Consider the following 26,612-nt stretch of genomic DNA (forward strand, 5'->3'; position numbering starts at 1 on the left):
CCCTAATTGAATCCCTCTGTCATTTCTAAACCCAAAGAATTTCAAACCATCTTCACCCTGCATTGCTTTCTCTCCTTTTTCTGGGATGTAAGTGAGAAGGGAAGAACAAAAACTAGCAACTGATTTTTATTTAGGCTGCCTAATTTTAGAAGCTGTGGATATGCAAAGCCAAAAGCACAGCCTAAAGGAAAATCTCTCAAAACCCCAGAAATCTTCAAACCTACAAAACCTTTTCAAAAACATGGAGTCAGATACCTCTCTTTCATGTCTCACCAAATCAGCTTTATTCCAAGTATTTTTTTAAATTTTAAAATCTCAGGCTCTACAGTGAGTTTGTTGAAATACTTGTCAGTGAAAACAGGTAAAGGATGAAACAGTACAGACAAGGGACTATCTGAGGAAGCATATGCTATGCTGTAGCTGTGGAATGTCTATTGAATCAATACCATATGTAAGCTGATATCACAACTGTATACACATACCTCATTAAGCCAAATTAAGCAAGTGGGATCTGTCGCCTTCTGATTAAAACAAACAAGTCTAATTTCAGTGTGTCCTATCACCAATACAAAGAACAAAGCTGAGCAGAGGCACTTTCAAGGTCCCCAGGACAGCCCTGCAGTGTATGTTACTGAGTTCCCCCATCAAGTGGCTGGGGAGGAACATTATTTCCGACAGGGATATATATAGTCTCACTTTTCGAAATGAAACAAGCCATGTATTCCTTGAAGGGTCAGTAATTAGTCCAATAGAATTGGAAATTCTGGGTCCCTGTTTCTTTTCTGCAAGAACTATTCATTCAAAGCAACCTCTCAGGTAGTGGAGGTGGCCTGAATTTTTTTAATCATACTTACATGTTTATAATTAGCCAACAAGAAACACAAAATAAATTCTTATTATGGAATCTGAGTTTCCAAAAGTGAAGCGAAACAAAGGCTTTTCCGGTCTTAACAATTTAACAGTAAACTTTCCAGGTGCTTCTGGGAATTCCAAAAGGATTCAGGGACCTGTCAAAGCATACAAGTGGCAGAAATGATGATCTGGAAGTGAAAGCATGGCCATCAGTGTCATGGCAAAGATTCTAGGACACAGTGGCTGACCAGCAGGAGTGTGTTCAAGAGAGGGAGGAGTGTACCCAGCTGGACATTTATTGATAAAACCTGTGATTTGCCAGACTCCAAGCTCAGCAATGAACTGAAAAGAAAAATATAAGATCCCACCCATGCCTTTAAGGAGCTTACAGACTGGCTGTGAAGACAAGCAAAGAGTGGAAAAGTCCAAGGACACACATGGTAGGAATACACGGCAAGGACACCACAAACCTCTGGGGTGTGAGGGGCATCAAGCAAGTCTTAGGGAGACAGAGCTTCAGATGAGACTTGAAAAAGGCGGTAAAGAAGAGTCAGCCAGAACAACAGAAGCATGCCAGGCTGTGGACAAAAACATGTTAAGTGTGTAAGAGCATGAACAAACTGCAGGCAGGGGTTTGGGCTCGTTCCAAGTAGGGCTGAGGCGCATTCGGCCACAGTAGTGCTTAAAATGGAGGCAGAAAGTTAGCAGTCCTGAGGCTTTCCCTCCAAACACTCAAGGAGAGAAAAGCTTGAGTCAGGTTTAGGATAGCTCCAGAAAGCCAAACCATGACATGACCAGGGTCTCTAGTAGCCATATGCATTTTATCTGCTCATCTGGAATCTCTTCAGGGACCCTCTCCTATACCATGAATTCCCAGGGGTGACCCATGTGACCCAGGCCTAGCCAATCAGGATGGAACATGATACTGGTCACTCTGACTGGATCATGAATAGGCATAGAGACCAAGCCAAGCCAATCATAACCCTGCTCTAGAGAGTTGCCAAAACTTCCTGGAAAGCAGCACAGCTGTCTGGGACTGAAAACTAAAACCTAGAGCCTCCTTGGGACCATCCGTCTCTGCCCCGACCATGCAAAGATGGCCTAAGAATGAAAGCAAAAGACAGAACATATTAACACAGCCTTGAAGGACAGCGTCACTTCTGAACTGTATTTTCTTCTTAATGATAAAAGCAAAACCCTCTTGACGACACAAAGTGAAAACTATACCAACAATGAGAAGAATTTTCGGTAAACATACCAAAAGAATGGCTTCTGACAGCATCCAATACCTGAGGACAGAGCTGAGGTTCCTGAAGACAGTTCCCATGTCTGAATCTCTCAACAGCATCCTACAAACTTTCAAATGACATGAGCCCCGAGTTCCCTTTTAGTTTAAGTTAATATAAGCTAGGTGGTTGGCCTCTTGCAACCAAGAGATTATTGACAAAACATGAATCTCGTGATGAGCTAAATATTGATAACAGAGACACAAAAAGATCAATTTGGGAACTTCAAATTTAAAATGTTCCAGTGAAATACTATATACAAAATTATTTTCTAATCTATAAAGCACTATACAAATATCAATTTCACTACTAGTGGTGATATCCAAATAAGTAGTCACTACAGTGTTCCATTTTTATGTCAATATTCCAAATATGTAACTTTTAAACTGTAATTAACGAATGCTCATACAGTACCGACTTTATGCCAGGCATGTTTCTAAGTGCGTTATTGGTCTCACCTAATCCTCCTGACATGGTTTGGCTCTGTGTCCCTACCCAAATCTCATCTCAAATTTTAATCCCATGTCAGGGGAGGGAGCTGGTGGGAGGTGAATGGATTATGGGGGCAGTTTCCCTTATGCTGTTCTCATGGTAGTGAGTTCTCGGGAGAGCAGATGATTTTGAAGTGTGGCACTTACTTGCCCTCTCGCTCGCTCTCTCCTGTCGCCATGTGAGACGTGCCTTCCTTCCCCTTCCACTATGATTCAAGTTTCCTGATGCCTCCCCAGCCATGTGGAACTCTGAGTCAGTTAAACCTCCTTTCTTTATAAATTACCCAGTCTCGGGTAGTATCTTTATAGCACTGTAAAAATGGACTGATATCCCTCCTAACAATACTGTGAAATGGGCACTACTATTATTTCTCACATTTTACAAATGGGGCAACTCAGCCAGAGGACGGTTAAGAAACTTACCCAAAGACACAATGCGATGAAGTGGTGTCGCCAGTATTTGAACCAAGCCAGTCTGGTTCCACAGATGCTGCCTTTCATTGCCCCTCATCCCCTCAACACTAGCACCAAAGTTTCAACTGCCTTTAAACCGATATTCTGAAACAAATGGCTTGCGGCTACAGTCCTCGTGGAACCTTGTCTCTCTGCTGGGTTGTTTCCTCAATAATGAGTCACCCAGTTATCCTTCAAGCTACACCCTTGGAAATAATTATGACAGCTTCTCCCTTGCCCTTTCCCACGGTCTGTCCATGTCCCCATCACACCAGCTTCACCCTAACATGGGTCTCAAATTCTCCTTCTCCCTGGGCCATAGGAACATCTCTAATCCAGGGCAATCTCCTCCTAACTAAAGATTAACTGCAGTCTCTCTTACCCCTTCATATGCATCTCACTCCACATGGCCAGTAATTATTCTCTGGAAATACAGACCTCACACCTATTCATCCTCCTACTTTAAAACTCTCATCAACTGCCACCGCCCAGGGAACAAAATAGAAACTCCTTCATTTAACATTGAAAATGCTTCACAAATCCCAATTAACTCTCTAGTCTCATTTTCTTCAATATTGCTCCAAGTATGCTATGAAGGGTATTTTCTGATGTAAAGTAGATCTTTGGGGACCTGTCTTGTTTTCTTTAACTTATTTAATTTACTCTCTCATATCTTGATAATTATATACTTTGCTTAAAATAACAAAGAATTTATTCTAAAACATTCTGCAATTTAAACCCATTCTCTAAGACTACTTTGTACCATTGTTATCCAGAATTAGTGGTCCTTTCATGAGAAGAAATAATTACCTTCTATAGAAGCAGAAGTAAAATGCACATTGCCAAAAGCACACTGTGGGCCAGGAAAGGAGTTCCTTAAGGTCAGGATCCTAAAATAGTCTTCTGGGAGTTTCTAAAATCTCTTTCCTTGGAGGCCTCCAAGAACAGTGGCAAAGCTAAATGAGGTGGAGGTTGGGGGGTGGCGGGGGTGGGGGGGGGGGGCTTGTGAACAGCCTTGCTAGGAAAAGGGAAAGGAACTTTAGGTCTCAGCTGGCCTATCAGGAAACTTCAGCGTCTCACACATCTTTCTGCACTAACCATAGGTGAAAACATCTGCTGGCACCAGATTCCAACAGTATCTCATAGATCAGAATTTCACAAACCTGCCACAATTGACATTTGGGGCTGGATACTTCTATTGTAGGCAGTGTCTTATATATTGTAGGATGCTTTTTGCAGCATCTCTGGTCTTCATCTATTAGAAGTAAATAGGCCGGTCACAGTGGCTCATGCTTGTAATCCCAGCACTTTGGGAGGCTGAGGTAGGAGGATTGTTTGAGCCTAGGAGCCCAACCAGCCTGGGCAACATAGCAAGACCCCATTCTCTAAAAAAAGTAAGAAAAAAGAATTAGCCGGGCATGACGGCATATTGCCTGTAGTCCCAGCTACTCAGAAGGCTGAGGTGGCAGGGGGTGGGGACATGGAAGGTCGAGGCTGCAGAGAGTTGTGATCGTGCCACTGCATTCTGGCCTGAGCAACAAAGTGAGACTGTCTCAAAAAAAAAAAAAAAAAAAAAAAAAGGAAATAGTACCTCTTCATTTGTGACAACCAAAATGTCTCCTGACATTGCCATGTGTGCCCTGGGGGCAAAATCACCCACAGCTGTTAATCACTGCTATAAATACACTTCCTCAAAGATCACCATCACTTCTGAACTATGTTTTTCTTCTTCTAAATAAAAATCAAAATATCCTTGACCACACAAAGTAAAAACCATACCAACAAAGACAAGCATTTTTCTGTAAAGATACCAAAAGAACAGCTTCTGACAAGGGTCCACATATTTATTGTTAACATTGCAAGTAACAAAACAGAAAGTGACAGGTAGATAGACAGAACATATCTGCTTCTTGCTCAACTTAATAGGAGGGCACCTGCAATCTCATCTCTCTTCCATCTCCCAGTAGCATCTGGGATCTCACTGACATGCCAATATCTGACCCTGGGAAAGTCATCTGCTGAGCCACTGCCCAGGGGTGGAGCTGGGACACTTAAGATGCTACTTCAACACAAACTGGTAACACGGGTACACGCACAAGGAAAGAGCACAGGTGCAACTAAATTTCAAGGTCCATTAGCAGCACAAAGGGGGGGGAAATTGCACTTCCAAATGCAAGCCCTGGAACTCAGCAGGGACATTTTTCATTTTCAACTTTCAAATGGTAAGAATAATAATAATGGTTGCTGTTTTTAAGAACAGCCTCCAAATTCAAATACATTGCACTTCAACCCCAAATACTGGAAAGTGTTGCATATCGCTCCCCACTTTGGAAAAAATGCAGGGTTGCTGGAAGTTCAATTTGGATTAAATACCAGGAAACAGTTGCTTGAGTTATACCTGTACCTTTGATTTTGTGATTCTGCTTCCCAAGCGACCTTGCAATTGTAAAGTCATCACAACACTAAGTGGATGCTATCATTATGGTTTTGGCTTTTAGGGAACAGTCAACACTGGCCAGTTAATCAGCTGACGTTGAATGACAACTCGTTATTGAGAGTATAAATAAATGTGTACACATGCACATACATACACTACCCCGTAGAGAGCTGCACAATGTTCTTGTCCTCTAAAGTATTACAATCTAGGATTGTAACTATCACATCCTATGAAGCCTCCACATCCCATAACCAACGATGGGAAGTTCAGTCCTGACCAACAAAAAAGGCAGTCCCACTTCTTAGGTGGTATCTGCTAAGGTCTGAGAACTAGGGAAATGAAATACCAAGCCCTACTTCCAGGCAAATCACCACAAATGTAAATGGAGAAAAAGAACTATAAGAAGAAACCCCTCCGGGTGGTGAAACCAAATGCTGTTCCCTCCAACAGAAACCACTCCATGTGAGCAATATTTATTGAATTATCTTCAACAGGTAAGGCTACAATCAAGACACTATGGGCAGAACAAAGATATATCAGACACTCAGGCCTTAGAAGGCAAGCATTTTCATTATCAGATATGTATACTTTTTACCTTTTCCCCATTTCAGGTACATGACAAAGAACCATAGATCCAATCCTATTCACTCTACTTCCTCATTAAAGATCACAAAACCAGAGAAAGACAGAATGGGTCTTTCTAAAATTCAAAGCATCATTCTAAAAGGAGAGAATTTTGACGAAGGCCTTTCAAGCCCTTTCAGAAAGTGAATATGGAGAAATTAATTTACTGTGTGATTGGTGGAAGGGTGGGGATTTTAAAAATCTGCTTTTTCATTCCTTTGAGTCCCCTTTCTCTTCAACAAGACAAACAGAGCTCAAAAATCCAGTTCAATCTGATTTCTTGATTTTAATAAAGTTCATTTCCACCTTAATTTCCCTAGGGGTAAATTTACTTTCACATTAAAAAAACCCTCGGTGATAAATTTGTGAAGATAAGCCATACTGGATAAAAGCTACGCAGAACACAGCTAGAGAGAGAAAATAAGGACACACACACACACACACACACACACACACACACACACACACACACACACACAGCTATCCCTCTAAAGAAAATACATTTAGGGAATCCTTTTTCAATTGCTATGGTACCCAATTTAGAGACAGTTTATAGCCAACCAGAAGATATATCAGCAAGCAATAAGACACAACAATAAGCAATCAGAAACATCAGTGAGCAATAAGACACCAGAGTCAGCAGTAAAGACACACCAGGGAGAACATTTCTGAGCAATTACCACATGTCTCCATTCAGGAAGGAAGAGAGAAAAACTTTACTTGGCAAGGATTGGAACCCCATAAAACTGAACTCTCACAGCTCAGGAGCCATTCCTGGGCTGACAGAAGGGTCTGAAGACACCAGCATGGTTGTGGATCAGAGAGAGGGCAGAAAAGCAAGGAAGGGCTGCTCATAAATGAGAACTGTTCACTTAAGTCCTTGTCCTTTTTTCTGGTACTCTGTAGAAATGGCAAATTGTTTTTTAAAAATATGTAGTTGACTGACAAGATATAAAGGACCCCCCACCTTCTGGGGGAAATGAAGAAGGCTGTCCAGCATATCTATATCCACTCTGGCCAAGACAGTGTGTCTATGAAAGGGATGCCTCTGCATGCATGCGTGCGCACGTGCGTGCACATGCACGCACACACACACACACACACACACACACACACACACACACGAACCAGCTTTTACAAACATTAGCCTGAGAGCAGACACTGAGACAGAGAAATCCTTCATGAGACGGATGATTAAATCTAGGAAACTGGCAAGCTCTCTTCTAGGTAAGAAAATGGTAGCATCTTTTTACAGACACATGCCTTTATGATAATTTACAAATGGAAGGAGAGATGGAGTTGACACTCAGAATCTCTTCTCTACATAGCATTAGCAGATCTTAAGCTGAGCTCAGGGGACTCCAGTACCAACAGTTACCAACTCCCAAGTACTTAAACTCAACAAAACCTGTGAAAACACTTCTCAGAGATGCTAAGAAGATTAAGTAAAATCATGTACATTGGAGGGTCAGGCAGAGGAACTTGTATTTACTGGACAGCTACTAAATGTTAGTTTCATCTCCTTCCCTGCCTCCCGATTTTTTTCTGAGTCACCCCTACTTTACACAGCAACCATGGTTTGTGTCATTTTATACATGTGTGTTCTTTTCCTAATTAGCCAGTAAAAATCATGATGGTATGGAATGTGTCCCACACATACCTGAGAGATGCAAAGACATGCAAATGAGGTTAATCATTAAATGTGTAACTCTAAATTTGCTCCCATTTCCCAAAAAGGAAAGAAAGAAAAAACCCACAACACTCTGGTTCTTTAAATATTATTAAAAACATAGCACCAGTGGCACATTTAAAGGAGTCCCGCTCAGAGCCATTGGCTTAGAGAACACCATACTTGTTAAGTGGTAAACTAGCTCAATACATACGGCTGGTGTATTTCCATACTTTGTTTGAAAGTAGTCACCAAGTCCTTCCCATTTCCTTCTTGGAGGTGTACCCACGACCCTGTGCTCTGTGGCTTAAAGCCCAGGTCGCAAAGTCCTTGTGAGCCTTGCAACAAACAGGACAGCCAGAGGCAGCAAGATCCCACACTGGGGGAAAGAATGCAGCAGATGTGTTTATAGGGGCCCACAAGCCACAGGACTTCAGAGGCAGTGGGGAACAGCAAAGTTAAAGGCAGAACACTCCATTCCACCTCCAGAAATATGACACAGAACAGTAATGAAACCAGATAGGCCTTTCCAGTAGCATTTTCTACTGGGTACAGGGGTGGCAAGTGGAGACTGAAGAGGCATGGTTCCAGTTATTAAAAAGCAGCTAAACACAGTGGGAGGTTCTCTTGTCTAATTACAGAAGCTGTTGGAAACTGCAAGAAGACAGGATTTATGGCCTAGATGACACTGCCTCTGTGTTGTAATTAAAAGTTATTTTTAATACCTTTGTTTGGTTGAATACTTTGAATTATTAGAAATATATTTTGCAATTTAAAATTTGCTAAAGGGCAAAGAACATTAAAAAAGGTAATAACCAGCTTGCATAATGTAAAACAAATGTTTTGACACTGGGAGGTGGGAAAGGAAAAGAATCTCTCCCACTTACTGTGTGAATTTTTATAAGCAAAAGGGAAAGAAAAATAAATAAGCTTAAAAGTATATGAAACAAGATTTTTTTAAAGCAGGAACTGATGTCAAAAGTAACCTAGTTACTTACTTTATCTATTAACCAGAGTTTGGCTACCACCCACCAAAAGTATAGACAGCTTGCTCACAACCATTCACCCAAAGCACTGAATCCTAATCCTCAGGCTCTTCACTTTGTCCTGGGTCCCCAGAAAATCGTGGTCACCCTAACAAGAGCAGTCCTGGCTCAAGCACAAAGACCCAGAGCAGTGTGACCTCAGAGCAGTGTGATGACCTCAGAGCAGTGTGATGGTGGGGGAGTTGCAGGGGTGGGGGGGGGTTCTAATGTGAGCTGTAGGCAACAACATGCTGTGTATAATCTGGGTATTGTTTTTAGTCAATTTTCCTTGTCTCATCCAATATTCCAGTTTCCAGAAGGAGCCAAACAAAATGCCTCCCAGTGGGAACCGCATGGTGGTGTACATGAGTGGCTACAGAATCTGCCTAGCATTAGGCAGGGGTTATCTCCTAAAAGCCATTTCCAGAATTTCTATTTCTCCATATATACATAGGAGGCATTTTCTGCAATGGTGGCTCTTTTTTAACAATAGGGAGGAGAGAACCTATTATACGTAGCAGACTTTTGAAATTGTCTGATGGGAGTACAGAGGAGGAAGGAACTCTAAAAGGCATGAGCTTCTCAAATAACCTCTATATTTCATTTACTCTGTGCTATGAATCTTCTCTTTACAAGTGAATTCCAGGAGCTCATTAAGAGCAAATGTGTCACAGAAACCACCAAATACTATGCATCATGATAAAACTATAAAAAGCATTTTAACATCTGCTATTAAAAAATAAATTTAGACTTATCTTTACAATGGCCATGACAAGTTTATAGAATTTATATTATGCAGGTCCTAGTAAGAACCACTGCTCTCCTTTACTCTCTTCTTGGTCCAAAGCAGGGTGTGACTCCGTAACAGAGCAGAGAACTGCTATTTTTACCTGCCACATTAATTTTCTCAAGTGCAACCAAGCTGGGAACAGCTGTGGTGGAGTTGGTTGAGTTTGTTCCGGTGCCATTGACAACAAGATTGTCCACCTTCGACTCCAACTTGCCAATGCGCTGCAAAATGTTATCTAATAACACAGCAAGGGTTTTCTTCAGATCTGTAAAAGAAAGTGCAGACAATTTTAAAATTCTATGGCCTCTACATACCTGTCTGGCTTGCTCTCTCTTTATCATGGAGAACAAAACTTCTCATATGTTTCTGAAGTGATACAAAAGATCTGTCAAACCACATCTGAAAGATGACAAGGGCCATCTTCAACTGGCCCAGATCCTACTAAATACATCGGTCTGTCACGGAATGCAAGTCTGGCAATAAGTGACATGGTATAACTATTTCCAGCTACTTGGTCAACAGGGAGAACTCCTCGTTATTTAGCATCCTGCTATAGCACTATACTGAATTCCTCCTCCTTACAGCACCACAGTTTCTCACACAATGCATGACACCCCAAGGGTGCAGCAAGATCCCAAAGTAGCCTCTGGATCAAGCTCGTTATTTTTCGTGTTGCATATACTCTAGCATGTCCTAGTTTTTATAAAAGTGCTTAATTCTGTTAGTTATATATACTAACACTTCATAAAAGCTACAGCTCCAGATTTTCAGGTCTGCTAGGTAACCCAGAGTTGACTATAATCAGATTTAGGAAATATTTAAAACAAAGATTAGTCTCATTCATTTGCTCACAAATATTTATTAAGCTACTACTATGTGCCAGATATTATTCTGGATGCTGGGGATATACTCTCATGGTTCTTACATTTAAGAGTTGGTTCCCTTTCTCACACATCTGACTACACGTTAAAGAGTACTGCACTTCCCTCTGGTAAAATTACAGGAACTCCTGCTTCACCCCATGGATGCATTTACTATTTGTAGACAAAATATTCAAAGAAAAAAAAAAGATAAGCTTAGACTCTCTCTTCTAAAAATTCATAATCACAGAAAGATATACTGACTTGTATGTGTCAGAAAAGCAGATGGGTGACTGCATAACCATCCACAGAAATAGAATCCAGACCCATTTCTGAATTGGGAGTGGGCCAGGGGAAAAGTGCACAGTGTGGGTAGCAGGACTGAGAAAAGCCCTGAGTTAAGACAAATGGGAAGTTGCCACCTTCCATTCTCCTAAAAACAGAGCAAACTTGTCCCTGAGCAGATGCGGTAATCTGGCCATGAAATAAACACACATGGTCACATAAACAGCACAGATCACAGCCAGTGAACCTCAACAAAGGTGCACCAGCCTGTTCCATTATGCCCCGTGAACCAGAAGCAGATGTTGATGCTGTGCTTCTTGTACAGCTGCAGAATCTTGAGCCAAATAAACCTCTTTTCTTTATAAATTACCCAGGCTCAGGTATTTTTTATAGCAATGCAAAATGGACAACTGTTTTATCTTCACATCCTCCCCATGAGGTAAATGTGACTCCATTTTACAGATAAGAAAACTGAGGTTCACAGATATTAAATAATGAGCTGATAAAATGAGGGCTTGCTTCAGGACTGCTTAATTCCCTGACATCTCAATGGGACCAATCAGAAGTCAAGAACCCGGGTAGAAAAAAGAAACTAAGGGTGAAGTTCAGAGCCTTTCATCCATAACACAGTGGTTAAGGGCCTGACTTTGGAGCCAGAGTTCCTAGGTTTGAGTCCTACCTCTGGCATTCCTGTTTCCTTATCTGTAAAAGAGGGACATGAACAACACTTCAGCTTTGAGGCTGTCAAGGAGTTAATGAGTTAATATTTATAAAGTGTTTTGAATACTGGCTGGCACATAATAAGCACTGCATAACTGCCTGTTAAATATATAAGTAAAATAAAACCTTTCACTGGAAAATGTTCTCATCCTTCCCAAAGAACTCTCTCCTCAGGTGATGCAAAGCTTTACTGCTTTATCCAAGGGGTCATGAGAGCACTCTCCTCTGCGGTCTGCAGTCCCACGGTCAGCATGACTCAGTCTGTCACAGGCACATCATTAGTTGGCACAGACAGCGGGAGTCGGTCACCTGTTCTGTCACTAAGTCTAATGCGTCAACTGGCTCTCCAGAGTTCTGAAGAGTGCCAGAGGCCAGCCACACAGAAGGGGGCAGTCATGCCAGCGAGAAGTGGCAATGTTCAGTATAAAGAAATACTCCTCAGATATAAAAGATCAATCTCCCCCATTTCAGCCTCTTTGCCTAGAGCCTGTGTCATCAGCCAGCTAGAATCCGAATAAATCTAGAATAGCATTTAACTATCACGGTAATTGTAGTTGGTCAAGCACAGAAGCCCCGGCCCTCTAGTGTGACGTAACTCAGGATTTCTCAACCTCGGCACTACTGACGCTTTGGGCTAGGTAATTCGTTGTTGTGGTGACTGTCCTTGCATTGTAAATGTTTAGCAGCATCCCTGGTCTCTACTCCCTGAATGACACCAGCAATTCTCCAGGTGTGGCAATCAAAAACGTCTACAGACACTGCCAAATATCCCCTGGAGGGATAAAACTGCCCTGATTTGACAACCACTGAATTAGGTCCATTCTCGCAACCCCTCTGTATTCCCCACTGCCCCTCTGTGGAGACACGGAGAGAGAACGGTGATAGAGAGGTTACAGGATAGGAAATGCCTACGGAATGAACCTGCATCATGTGTGACTTCCATTCACTGGAGGGACTGCTACAAATACAATGGAAAGTTGCAGTGAGGAAAGTCTGCCTTCCTCCCTACGGGAGAGCTAACAGAACATGAGCCAATGCTGATGGGCTCTCAACAGACTACTGGACACAGTCCCTCAATCCATTGTTATTGGTGATAGTCATTAGTGGAACATACTCTAGGTAGGATACGAAGTTGTAATACTTACAATTAAGAAGATATTCTCCCTCAGTTCTCAAATTACAGTGACCAGTAAATACAACTGACCTACTATCTCTTGTTGACCCCATCTGCCAAAGATTGACCTTCTGTGACTGTGTGACATGGAGTGTAAAAGGGGATTCATAATGAGGAGGAGGGATCACCATCACCACAGCCACCCCAATATCACCTCCTCCACTTATTGAACTTTCTATATGCCAGGCAGTGTGCTGAGCACTTTACATGAACTCATTCATTTAATCCTACCAAGACAATCTGAGGAGCATGTGACCATCCCTATGCCCCTCTTACAAATGAATAAATCACAGCACAGAGAGGCTAAATAATTTAGCAGAGGGGATTACAGATCCAGGACTCAAACCCAGTCTGGTTCCAGGGCTGATGGCTCTTACCCACCATGCCTCAGCACCTCTTAAGAACTACAACAGACCTGCCCACCAGCAAGCATCTCTGACTTGCTCCCCATCAATCTACTTGTTAGGCAATAACCTCTGGGATTTTGCCACGTGTTCGTGGGACAACATATACCAACCACTCTTAAGACTCACTCATGTCCCTGTCCTGTGGCAACTCTGTCCATCTGACCCAGTATCACTAAACATCCACCAGCTGACACTGGAGACTACCAAATACATCAGGTGATCCAAGATTTTTTTAAAATTAAGACTCTTTCTTTATCTTCTCCCTTAAAATGAAGACAGAATATAAGGCTACTAAAAACCTTGAATTCTCTAAGCACTTTACCTAGGTAGGCATGTTTTCTCTCCCAATATGAAAGAAAAAAGTTCATTTTCAACTCAAGCAGGTACCTGAGTCACCATTTCAAAGCAGCCAACCCAAGATTAAGGATGTTGTTAATAAAAAACACAACAACAGAGATGACGCCAAGCCCGTATCTGTATCATTATATAGTGCTTGGCACATTAAGCATGTGTTATGTAAGTGAACAAATGAATGAGTGAAACAAACTATAGTACTCTCACAAAAAGGCTCAATAAATTATACCTTTCCAGGCAATGAAATCATTTTGCACCTTTGTATTTTACTGTTAAACCTCCAAAAACTGTTAACAGCTTTATCACAACTTTAAAGAAGTAACAGGCCGGTGCGGTGGCTCATGCCTGTAATCCTAGCACTTTGGGAGGCTGAGGCAGGTGGATCACGTGAGGTCAGGAGTTAGAGACCAGCCTGACCAACATGGTGAAACCCCGTCTCTACAAAAAATACAAAAATTAGCTGGGCGTGGTGGCGTGTGCCTGTAGTCCCAGCTACTCGGAAAGCTGAGGCAGGAGAATCTCTTGAACCCGGGAGGTGGAGGTTGCAGTGAGCCAAGATCACACCGCTGCACTCCAGCCTGGGTAACAGAGCCAGACCAATACTCCATCTCAAATTAAAAATAAATAAATAAATAAATAACAGTATTTTTGTGTTTTAATCTTTTTTTTTTTTTGAGATGGAGTCTTGCTCTGTGGCCAAGGCTGGAGTGCAGTGGCGCAATCTCAGCTCACTGCAACCTCCGCCTCCTGGGTTCAAGCGATTCTCCTGCCTCAGCCTCCTGAGTAGCTGGGATTACAAGCACCACCACACCCAGCTAATTTTTGTATTTTTAGTAGAGACGGGTTTCACCATCTTGGTCAGGCTGGTCTCAAACTCCTGACCTTGTGATCCACCAGCCTCAGCCTCCCAAAGTGCTCGAATTACAGGCATGAGCCACCGCGCCCAGACCGTTTGTGTTTTAATCCTAATGGTAACACTTTTATTCAATACAACTGTACAAATAATTTCTATAGTTTAATAAAAATGAGAGAAAAATATTACTTCAAATTCTAGTATATTTTAATATTTCATTGTGTCTTATAGTTATTATAGCCATAAAATGCATCCTTAACAAGATTATCATTTTCAATTACTAATGAGCTTTAAAAATTTTGTTTGTGCTTCAAAGCCTTCACAATAAAAATTTAATCCCAACATTACTACTGTAATTCTGCATTCCTAAAACTTACTGTACATGATGAAGACGAGATCAAAGTAGTTGAAAAACATTTAAAATGTCTCCCTGGGGAAAGCAGGCTTTGGTTTCTATCATGCCAGCATTCTTTGATAAATGGCAAGGTCGATTAAACTGCATTGGAACAGGTTATTTGACAGCTTCTGTTAAGTTTTCATTTCCAGGAAGCCATGGTATTGATGGGTAAGAAGTGATTGGAAGGGCCTGACAGACACATTCTTGAGCAGACAGCCAAGGAGCTATAACTGCAAGTCACACTTTTCTCCATCTCTGGAATTCAAGGAGATGGGATCTCAGTAAAAAGGAGGGCCCTGCTGGTGGAATAAGGTTTATAGATCTATCAGCTAATGCTGTGAGACTGGGTGGTAAACCTTCATTTCCCAGATCATCAAAATCAATCCGTATTTGAGGAATTCTCAAAAATGGCCATGCTTGGGAGCTACGCTGTCCACTACCCCATTTTTCCTGGAACATGCTTCTAAAGCAGTGGTTCTTAGCCCTGCTGTGCATCAGACTCACTCTGTGCAGTCAGTTACCAGGTTGCATCTTCAACGCACTAAATCCGGATCTGCAGAGTCCGTCAAGGATTGGGGCACAGCCAAGGTTGAGATCTACTGTGAAGGTATGGCTGCCATGATACTATGGCACAGAACCAACTATGCAATGAGCAAGGTCTTACATCTAAACTGCCAAAAATAATTTACATCTGTGCCTGCTCCTAAATCAAATCCCTTTTCACCTTGGCTGCCCGAGAGGCAGAGCATGAACAACAGAGCCACAGAGCAGCTTCACTTGCTGCTCTGGAGAAACCGGCAAAGACAGGGAATTAATGAGAAAGGAAGGTGCTAATGAAAAAAGAATTAACCTCAACCTCTTATTTCCATTGACTGTCAGGAATGTCAAGTTTCATCAATTATATATTTTAAAATTAATTTTAGAGTGACCTTTCCACAGAAAGATAATAGAGTTACAGTAATGACCCAAATACAGTCCATTTATTATGTACAAGGACATTCAAAGCAGTGTTATTTATAAAATAGTGTTATTACAGATAAGAACTGGAAATTACCCAAACACACAACAAAAAGACTAAACTACATTATGTCAGCCATTCATAAGATAGAATAAATCACTAGACTGTAAACTTAGGGAGGGCAGAGACCAAGTCTGCTTGTCATCTCTGTTTACGGCCACTAGCTATTAATATCAGGAGTTCAATAAATATTTGTTAAGTGGATGGATAAAAAATGGAAAGTGTACAGTCATCAAAACTACTAAATGGCTGGCTGGGCATGGTGGCTCATGCCTGTAATCCCAGCACTTTGGGAGGCCGAGGAGGGTGGATCACCTGAGGTCGGGAGTTCGAGACCAGCCTGACCAACATGGAGAAACCCCATCTCTACTAAAAATACAAAATTAACCGGGCATGGTGGCACATGCCTGTAATCCCAGCTACTAAGGAGGCTGAGGCAGGAGAATCGCTTGAACCTGGGAGGCAGAGGTTGTGGTAAGCCGATATCATGCCACTTCACTCCAGCCTGGGCAACAAGAGTGAAACTCCATCTCAAACAAACAAACAAACAAACAAACAAAAAACCTAATGGCATAAGGAAATGCAGTATCTTAATTTTTAAAAAAGCATATATTCATGTACATATATACACATATACACACATGTATGTATCACTTTTTTTTTTAAAGAACTAAAGGGAAATCAATTTTATCTGGTAAGATCTGCACTTAGAAGTAAAGAGTGTTATTTATTCTTTATTCTTCTCCATACTTCCTCATATGCTTTAATTTTACATAAAAATTCACATTATTTTCAAAGTCACAAAGGCATTAAGTGTTATTTTAAATATGTCTACATAGTACAATGAATTGTACTCTCAAGAATCAAAGGTAGTGCCACCAGTACCCTGAAGTCATGTAAGGCAATACCCACCAGAAACATCTTAGTGACCCTTACTGCCTTACCTCATTTGAATTTTAAAGCCACATGTTAGATAATTTGCCTGCTCCTGAACTGACAAAGGTGGCTTCCACCCTGCAGTTGTCCCAGCCAGCAGATTCTGGACAGAAAAGGGCATAAAACAATTATCACCAAAGTCAAAGAGCAGCTCAGATGCTCAGCAACACTGACTAGCCTTCTCTTCTGGGTTAGAACTACAGATTTAAGCTTTCACCAGAACTTGTGCCCAGAAGCGAATGTTTTTCCTAAGGTGTTGCAAAGGGTGTCATTACTATCGAAGAAGTTTCCATGCATCGAAATCTGGTAAAGGATCCTTTCTAGGCCTGTTGATGACATTAAGTGCTTTGTGGAACCTGAATAGAGTTCTTAGGCTATTCTTTGAATTTTCCTAACATGTAGCCAGCGGCAAGGAATAGGAACCAAGAATTTTAGCCTTTTTTATAGAAAAGATAAGGAATCAGAGAAGTGCTGAGAGGTCAAGCCTATTGTCATCCACTGTCCCCCACCTGACGCCAGGGCCCGCACCTTCTTGGAAAGGGTGGCCTTGCACACTACTGCTTCCTGCTCGCTGTACCATGCCAGAAACACCACCACCACCAATGCCCTGGTTAGATACAAAGGTGAACTTGGCCACACCCAGCTTATCTTACAGCCCACAGAAGAAAACTGTATCTTTTGAACAGGGCAATGACAACCACATCTCCTAGTTTAGGAGGGTGGTGTCAAGCCTGACCTCTTCTGAAATAGAGCATATTTCCTCTCATGTCTGGTCAGGCTCTACCCCTGTAAATGCTAAGAACAGCTACATAAACAGGTTGCTGAAGCCCTGGGTTCAAACGAATGAACAATGTCAGATCTACATGAACAGTTATGCCTGGGTGGTAACAGATGCAGGTACATTCAAGCCAGAGTTAGTGATTACTAATAGGAACGAATGCATTTTAATTAATCGCTGGTTGGGCACAGTGGCTCACACCTGTAATCTCAGCACTTTGGGAGGCTGAGGTGGGAGGATCACTTGAGGCCAGGAGTTTGAGATCAGCCTGGGCAATACAGTGAGATTCCATCTTTAGAAAAAAAACTTTTGTTTTAAATTAGCCTAGTGTAGTGGCATATGCCTATAGTCCCAGCTACTCTGGAGGCTGAGGTGGGAGGATCACTTGAGGCCAGGAGTTTGAGACCAGCCTGGGCAATACAGTGAGATTCCATCTTTAGAAAAAAAAACTTTTCTTTTAAATTAGCCTAGTGTGGTGGCACATGCCCATAGTCCCAGCTACTCTGGAGGCTGAGGTAGGCATAAGGCTTGAGTCTGGGAGGCAGAGGTTGCTAGAGCCTGATCACACTACTGTACTTCAGCCTTGGTGACAGAGCAAGACTCTATCTCCAAAACAAAACAAAACAAAAATAAAACAAAAACAACACCAAAAAAAAAAGAACAAGAATAATCTAAATTAATCTAAGTGCCTTAATAAACTTTGTCATTTGTAATCCTTACAACAAGCCTATGAGGTTAAATGATATTATACTGTCTGTTTTACAAAAGAGGTTTAAGATGATCGCTGACTTGTTCAAGGTCACACATCAGTAAGGAACACAATGTGTTCCATCTGCCCAACAGAAACACTAACTACCTTCCAGAATAAACAATGGTTCCCATGTTAGGATCATGCATAAGAGCTACTTGGAGCCGCTTAGATGCAGAGCCCATAGGGAATTTCTTCTCATTTCCTGCTTCACTAAAAACATTACTGTGATTTTCAAATGAGTCCCAGCTGTAACTGTACCACACAGAGCATCACAGAGTTCCACCAGGGGCTGCTGCTATTCATTCATGGCTCTTACTATGTGCCAGGCAAAAGGTACTAAGCTCTGGGGCACAGCGGGGAACAAAACAGACCAAAGTCCCTGCTCTTTCAGAACTTACATTGTAAGTGGGAGAGACATATGATCAGCTCATACAACAAATACTTGATGCTAAGTAGCTTGAGTGTTATAAAGAATGAGAGTAACAGTGGGCTTGGGCCTTCCTGTGAAGGAGGGAAGCCTAACTTCTCTGAAACAGAATGGAATGGGCATGGCTGTTTTCTAACAAACTTTATTTACAAACAAAGAAGGAAGAGAGGAAGGGGTGGGGGAGAGCAAATGCAGAGGCTCAAAGACAGGTGAATGCTCAGCCACCACCCAACAGTCTTGTCCTAGAAGAGAGCCGCTGTGCCTTAGTAGACTTGAGAGGGTGCGGAGCTTTTTAGGGTGCCCGCAGCAGCATGAGGTCTGCCCAAGCACTTCTGACAGAAAAAGAGCACCAGGACACAGTTGGGAAGAAGCAGAGGGTCATCTATGGCCACCAGGTAAGACAAGGGACATTCTAAGCCTCATCGTTTGAACATGGCAATGACAATCACATTGAGACTCCAACCTCACACATGTGCATGCAATCCCTCCTCAATCCAGACTTGAAGTAGTGGTGCTGCATGAAAGAAAGGGTCTTAATGACTGAGGGGTAGAAGAATGAACCCCTTATTCTGAGTTTACTCCTCCTGTCTAAAACATTCCTGAGGTCTTCCTCAGACCTTTTGACTGGCCTGGGTGTACTTGTGAACTTGGCCTGGCTTTGATGAGGATACTGGGCAGGCTGGGCTCTACCACAGGATGGCTGGAAAAGTCCCAAGCCACAGAGAGACCCATTTTTAGGTTCCAAGCTTTTTAAAGCAGAAAGCCCTTTCTTTAATCCCACCAGCCACGTCACCATAGAGTAACTAAAGCCTTCTCAGACACACCAAAGGGCCCAGCTATTTTTTTCCCTACCATTTTCACTTCAAGAACAGTGTATTTCCCTCAAGGGCAGGGGATTTCTACTTTGGCAACACTGGTTTTCCACATTATCCCACAACAGTCCTAGCCCTCAAAAAAAAAAAAAAGAAAAAGAAAAAGAAAAAAGAAACCATTCCTATTCCTTGACCATATTTCCCTATTTGTAGGAAGAGAGACACAAAAGAAAAGTGGGAAAAAAAAACAAACTAAAAAACCCTTTACATGCTTGCATCTTTAATGAAATCCAACCTGTTTTTATTCCTTTTTCACAAGAGAGGTGGAAGGAAACACTTGCAAAAGCTCTCATCCGAATCTCAGAACGTTATCTGGATCTGCAACACAGGGCAGCTGCTAACCTTTCAGAACAATCTTCGGCAGCCCTAAATGGTGTTAACATCTTAGACATAGCATCCCAAGCCAATGAGGGCCAATCAGAAGTCCAAAGCAGTTACCTCTCCACTGCCCCCAACCAGCAACCAAAAGCCCTATGCTGGTTCTCCAAACGGGGTGTGTGCCTCCTTAAGGAAAAAACTTCCTTCCTCCCATAGAGAAAGCAGTGAACTATAGGGTGAGGTCGGCATCTGGTTTCTGCATAAGAACATCCATATTGATACCAGAAGCCATAGCCTATAGGGCTCTGCATAAGCTGCCGGCTTCTCACTGCCTCAACACCTTCCATGCCACTGCTTGCTCACTTCGTTCTAGCTACAGTGGCCTCCCTTCTACCCTGGAGTGCATATGCTGGCCTTAGGGCCTAGCACACACCGTGCCTTCTCCCTGGCATGCTCTGCCTCCGCCTCTCTCTTTCCACTGTACCTGGCTGCTCCGTGTGTCATTCTGGTTAAAAGATACCTCCAGAGAGTAGACCTTCTAGTGCAAAGCAGCCCCTCAGATATTTTAAATGCTGTCACCGTATTTCTTCCTGGAATGTACTGCTATCTGACTTTCTCTTGTTTATTATTTCTCCCTTCCAAATATAACAAAGCATCTATGACAGCAGGGCCTTTGTCCATCTGTTTCTCACTGTATGCACAAAATGTGGGGGATATTCCAGCCAATGACAGACATTTCCTGAAGGACCAGGCTTGAAAGCCAAAAGCCAAAGGGCCAGTCCAGGACTAAAAAGCTCAGGGAACCAGGAGACAGGCAGAAAGTAGGGAAGAGCAGGCAAACAGAACCTGGAGGTCAAGGAGGAAACAGGCAGCAGGCGAAGTGGGATGGGGGTCAGCAGAGAGAAGCTGGGAGCCCACAGCTGCTTGAGCCTGAGCTGGCAGCTTTTCTAGGACAGTACCCCAGCCCAGAGAAGCCAGGGTTAACAACGTGTGGACGGACCATAAGGGGAAATGTCACCTCGCCTCAGGTTTCCATTACTGTTCATTAGAGAAAACAAGTGGACCGGGTTTGTCCTGTTAGATAAGAGGTGATCACTAGGGATCAGAATTTGGGTCAGGCTGCTGGAGACAGAGATCAATTCACCTCAGAAACAAGAATAGCATTGACTCGGGTGAGTGGCACCATCCATGACACAATTCCCGAGACGTCACTGGCAGGCATGGCCCCTGCCACACTGGCTGGGAGATGCAGATGGGGCTGACCTGCAGAGGGCTCTGGCTCTACACTTGCCTGGGAGGCAAAAGCCAACACACTCCTCTCTGGACTCACAGAGTTAACACACAGAAAAGCCCTCCACACTCCAAGAACAAACGCACTGAATGTTCCACACGGGCTGCCCAGGAGATCTTCTGGGTGTCACTTTGGAGTTGCCAAATCCCAAAGAAGTTCAGAAATCTCTTTTCAAACCACCAAAACAAGGATGGGTTGGGACAGGGAAGATACTCTTCAAGTTCTATTATTGTTTGAGTACTAGTCACAAGTCACACTAACAGCCAACAACAAGCACACAATGTCAGGCATCTGACAAACAGCACCTTGCTCATGTCTCACAGTCCTTGGTGAGAGGCACTAACGCCCCACTTTAAAGCAGTTTGGGCTTCTAGGGCCTAAGCCATGCAGACAGGATGTGGCAAACACAAACCAGTTGGCTCCAAAACCCATGCTCCTAACCACTGCAACTCTCGACCTGCCACTTAGAAGAAGCATTTTCAGAGGCCAGAGAAATGCTGCATTTATATGTGCGCCTTATGAAAATGTCGTGAGCAAATCCAAACACAGGCGTGAAAGAGACTTGGGACACACACATACACACAAAATCCAGTAGAGAAAGAGACTCACCCAGAGACTATCTAGGTCAGAGACTGATAAACATTTTTGGTAGAGAACCAGACAGTAAATATTTAGGCTTTGCAGTCTGTATGACAACTACTCAACTCTGCCACTATAGTGCAAAAGCAGCCACAGACAGCATATAATCAAATGGGCATGGCTTTCTTTACAAACACAGATACCAAGGAAGACTTGGCCCGTAGGCCATGGTTTGCTGACTCTGCCTTAGACCATGGGAGTCCTGGGAAGTAGTTGAATCAGTAAGGAACTTGATCAGATGAGTACTTAGAATAACTATGGTGACTGCTGATCGATGGGATTCAGAATGTGTCAGATGTTTTATGAAATAAATACTGGAATTATCATGTTTATCTGTTATTGCATTTGTTACAAACAAATGGGAGTGGAGGTGTTCCAATAAAACCATTTACACAATCAGACAAAGGTCCTGAATTTGGCGCATAGGGTCATAGCTCACCGAACCCTGCTGCCCTGGAATCTCTAACCAGAAATTCTAATAAATCAGCAATCATCTAAAATCAGCTACAGCAATCCCTCAAATACCTACTGTAGACCCATTTATCCTGAAAGCCTCTGATTATACCAATATGGGGATGAGAAAAAGAAAGATTTTTTTTCTTCTTTTTGCTGATTCATTTAAACCAGACACAAATCCTAGCCATACAGGATCAACTCTTCACTCTTTCAAAGCAGATGTGTAGGCAGTGCACTGCACATAGGCTGCATTTATGGCCAAAAAAAAAAAAAAAAAACTGCAAACTAATGGCCCATGCATCCACATCACCGTTCTGCCAGCCCAGCTACACCAATGAAAATCCTACAGTCTCTGCACCACCATGTGACATTAACTGCCAGAGCTGCCTGCATGTCACACAATGTTACTGATACTGACAGATTCCAACGGAAGCATATGTCATCAGAATGGCTCTCCAGCTTCTAGGACTGGCCCTGGACTATACTAATCCCCAGTACAATCCTCTCATTCAATCCAAATTGTTGGTGTCAGAACTGGAAACCAGGGGGAAGACTAGGCTTTCAAGTTTGAAGTAACTAAAACCAGGCCGGGCACAGTGGCTCACATCTGTAATCCCAGCACTTTGGGAGGCCGAGGCAGGCGGATCATCTGAGGTCTGGTGTTCCAGACCAGCCTGGCCAACATGGTGAAACCCTGTATCTACTAAAAACACAAAAATTAGGCGGGCGTGGTGGTGTGCGCCTGTAATCCCAGCTACTCTGGAGACTGAGGCTTGAACCCGGGAGGAGGGTGTTGCAATGAGCCAAGATTGCACCACTGCACTCCAGCCTGGGCAACAAAGCAAGACTCCATCTCAGAAACAAACAAACAAAAAAACTAACACCGGTTATCTGCTTGATAACATCCTCAAAAAGATGATGTCAGATAGCGTTTGTGGTTTCCACTCTTAGTACAGTTCTCCAAGGTGGCAGGAAGGGGATAATTATCACATGTCTAAAGACATTTTGATTGTCACAACTAGGGAGCTGTTACTGGCATCTAGTGGGTAGAGACCCCTGAGATGCTGCTGAAATCCTACCACAATCAAGACCTATTTAGACCAAAAGTCAATAGCACCAAATGAGACACCCTGTCTTAGTAGGATCTCACCATGTCATAACCCCCCAATACCTCAAGCACATACATACAAGTCCAATTAAATTCCAGAAACTCAGCTCCCAAAACCACTTTGATATGTTAAAGTTGATTAGATGAAAGAGAAAACTAGCAGTGTGAGTTAGAGCTGCTGACGTGACCTGTTTGATTGTTTCTTTGTTGTTTTTGAGAAAAAGACAAATTATTTTACTAAGGTTCATCTACGAAAGTAAGTTGGAATAAATAATTTCTATAGTTTCTTTGAGATGCAAAGTCTTATGATTACAGGCATATAAGGTGGCTGAAATTCTAACAATCTATTCTGGGATTTTTTTGTAACTTAAAAAATAATATCTCTGTGAGGCTGAAAAGCTAAGACCAAATTATTGTCCTTTAAAATGTGGGGAAGCCTTCCCTATGAGATTTTTAGCAATACACAAGAAATACAAACAGCCAAAACAACTGGACAAATTTAAAGCCTATAAATTTGCTATTTGTGGGGCTTCTTCTTGCCCATGGAAAAGGTTTGACAGAGTGAGAGAAACAAGAGAAAATTACTGAGCTGTAACTCTTTCCCTTCAAAGCTGTAACATGAAATGCATACAACCAGAAACTTTAAAACTGTACCTGTGTTACCTGCTATGTCATATACATTGGTAACACTAATGGTGACAATCAGCTTTATTTTGTGTTGCTTTATCTAAACTACTCTGGAAACGTTACAGAAGTGTGAGTCAATGAGCAATTTTAAAATGCAACTCTAGGAAAAACTACCTAGTTGTTTTTCAGTGTAAGCTCCCACAGTGGAATCCCATTTTTTAAATACATCAGTTCAAAAAAGGTACCATTTTACTTAGATACATTAAAAGCTAATGCCTACAGACACTTTTAACAGATTAAATGCAGAGAGTGTGATTATTTACATAGTAAGAACTAAGAGAATTTCTACAATGTTCCTCAGAAGTAAGCATCTTCTAATAAATATATATACACACACACACATACATACGCATACACATACGTGTGTCTAAAATTTTACATACTTTTTTAAAAACAATTTTTTTCCCCTTTTGGAAAGAAAAAAGCACATGTATAACTGAGTATTATTTCCTGTGTCTGAACTCAACCTGCACTGAACTCAACTGTTGCTGCACATTTTTGGGAATCATGATTTGAACTCTGCATACTTCAGGGCACCTTCCTTGAGTGGGTCACAAAACAGAACTCCACTTTCTCCACCTCACCTAACCCCATTCTTGTATCTCATCTATACTATCAGGGAGACCACTTCAGTGAGACCACTGAAATCTCAATTCAATGATCAGACTCTGTCACTCCACAACAGGTCATCTTCTACAGACCAAGTCTACTCTGCAAAACACAGCATGATCTAAATTCCATCTGCAATTTTTTTCTAAGTATTTGTGTGTGTGTGTGTGTGTGTGTGTGTGTGTATATATATTTGAGTGTGTACGCAAAATATCAGAAAAATACACACTGAAATGTTAATTGTGGTTATTGCCTGGAGTAGTAGACTTATGCGTAATTTTTTTCTTTTTTTGCTTGTCTACAGCTTCCAACTTTTTCTATATTAAACATAGAAGAAAAATAAGTCACATTCCATATGTGTATTTTTTTACTGTTTCTGATTTTAAAAAGAATTCTGAAAAAAATTGTTTAAAGAAAAAGCAACAAGTACACAAAGATTCCTTTCAAAGTGAGGGCAATTAGAGACAAGGGCAAGAAGAAGAGCAACATAACCTCAAGAAGCCAAAGGTTAAAACTCACCAGCATGCAAGTGCCAGTGTCCTATTTATCAGCTGGAGGGAGGCACACAATTGGCTCTAAGTTTACTGGCTTCCATAGAACATTCCTCCCCATCCTCTTCACCTCACCCCCACCAGCCTTAATTAAGTTTTGTTTAGGGAAAGATGAGAATATTTTTCAGCATTCCCTGAAGTCACTCCCACATGAGATCACATGGTTCCTGAAATGTGTTCAGGGAGAAGGAGCTAGCTGCAAATACAACCAATAGAGCCCTAACTATACTAACCCACTGATTCCAGGGGAAAGCGTGTCTGCATACACCAGCTCAGAACCCCCAAAATGGCATTGCTTTAATTTCCTAAAGATGCCTCTCTGTGTGCAATTCACTGCTTATGAAGGCAGTGGCAAAGGACATTCAGTCCATGACAAGACCATGTCTGGGAGCTTCTAGGGCCATTTCAAGGCCAAGGCGCACTTTAATGGAGAGGTCCCAGAAACGCAGTGCTTACCATAAGCTGTCATGACTCCAGCGTATGGCCCATCCACCACATTCCTGTTTTCTTCTGCCAGTGCCTTGATGTACCTTTTGCTGAGGTCCAGGATCTGCTCACGCAGCACGGAGCTGCTTTCAGGCTGAGTTCGCTGCTGGATGGTAAAGTGCAGAAGCATCATACCCCAAATGAAGCCAAAAGTCACCAGGAAAAAGCCCAGCTTCTGAGAGGACAACTTCCACGGAGTAAAGACAGCCATTGCTCTCCGGCAACTTCACCTGTCCTTGGCTCTTAACGCATAGAAGATAGACACAAATTCATGGTGTAGGTAGAGTGTGAGAGTCTGCTGGTCTCACTCTGGCTCCTGTGTCAGCTGGTTGCCTTTCCTCACTTCCATTCTGCTGTGAAGGAGGAGAAGAATTAGCCAAGTGGTCATGGCACAATACAGCAAAATAAACCAGAAGCCACGTTTTCACTTGAATACCTTTAAGTAAAATGTCAACTCTTAAATTTGCTGGTTCAATATCTTATGATTCAGGAACTGTAAGCTGAGGGGAAATCTGGCTAGGCAACAAGAAGCTAAGCAATTATCAAGGGGGAAGTGTGAGTCTACATGTGTTAACAGGTGTAGTGGGGCTGTTCCAGCCTGGACCAAATTCAAAACAGGAAGTTTGTTTTGCAAGGTAGGGAGGAGACAGAAAGATATTTCACTGAATGTCAGCAAAAACCCAAGCAGAGGGTGGAGTCATACCACCATCAGGCACTTTTATGTGCCTGTAACTTAAGCTTACAAAGTCATTATTATGTGCTTCTGGCAAGGACTAGAACATGCAACTGGTGAGGTGAGCAAGAAAGTGGATGCCCCCTTGGGGGTAACTAGACAAAGAAGAGGTAGATTGCTACATCTTATTTGAGCACGGCCAGCTTTCACCATCAGTGTTTAGCGATGAGATGGCTCTCTCAGGGCCACCAGGCAACCTCTCTAAGTGCACCAGCACAGACAAGATATGCCAGAGGTACAAGCAGGGGTATTGCTTTCCCAGCTACATGAGGGAA

General features: G+C 42.4%; 1 protein-coding gene across 5 annotated transcripts in view; it reads right to left on the reverse strand.

The window, feature by feature from the left end:
• MGAT5 (alpha-1,6-mannosylglycoprotein 6-beta-N-acetylglucosaminyltransferase) overlaps positions 1-26,612 on the reverse strand; it is a 325,140-nt gene that overhangs the window by 169,126 nt on the left and 129,402 nt on the right. For 3 of the 5 annotated variants that reach the window (XM_030800826.1, XM_030800828.1, XM_030800825.1), the window contains exons 2-3: positions 25,575-25,957; positions 9,728-9,892 (exon numbers count right to left, since the gene is read on the reverse strand). In XM_030800826.1, coding sequence (XP_030656686.1) covers positions 9,728-9,892; positions 25,575-25,815 — 406 coding nt within the window. In that variant the 5' untranslated portion in view covers positions 25,816-25,957. The remainder of the gene's footprint in view (positions 1-9,727; positions 9,893-25,574; positions 25,958-26,612) is intronic. The other 2 variants (XM_012502528.2, XM_030800827.1) reach the window with 1 other exon arrangement.

Source organism: Nomascus leucogenys, chromosome 20 (assembly GCF_006542625.1).
Source record: "Nomascus leucogenys isolate Asia chromosome 20, Asia_NLE_v1, whole genome shotgun sequence".
NCBI classification, from domain to species: domain Eukaryota; kingdom Metazoa; phylum Chordata; class Mammalia; order Primates; family Hylobatidae; genus Nomascus; species Nomascus leucogenys.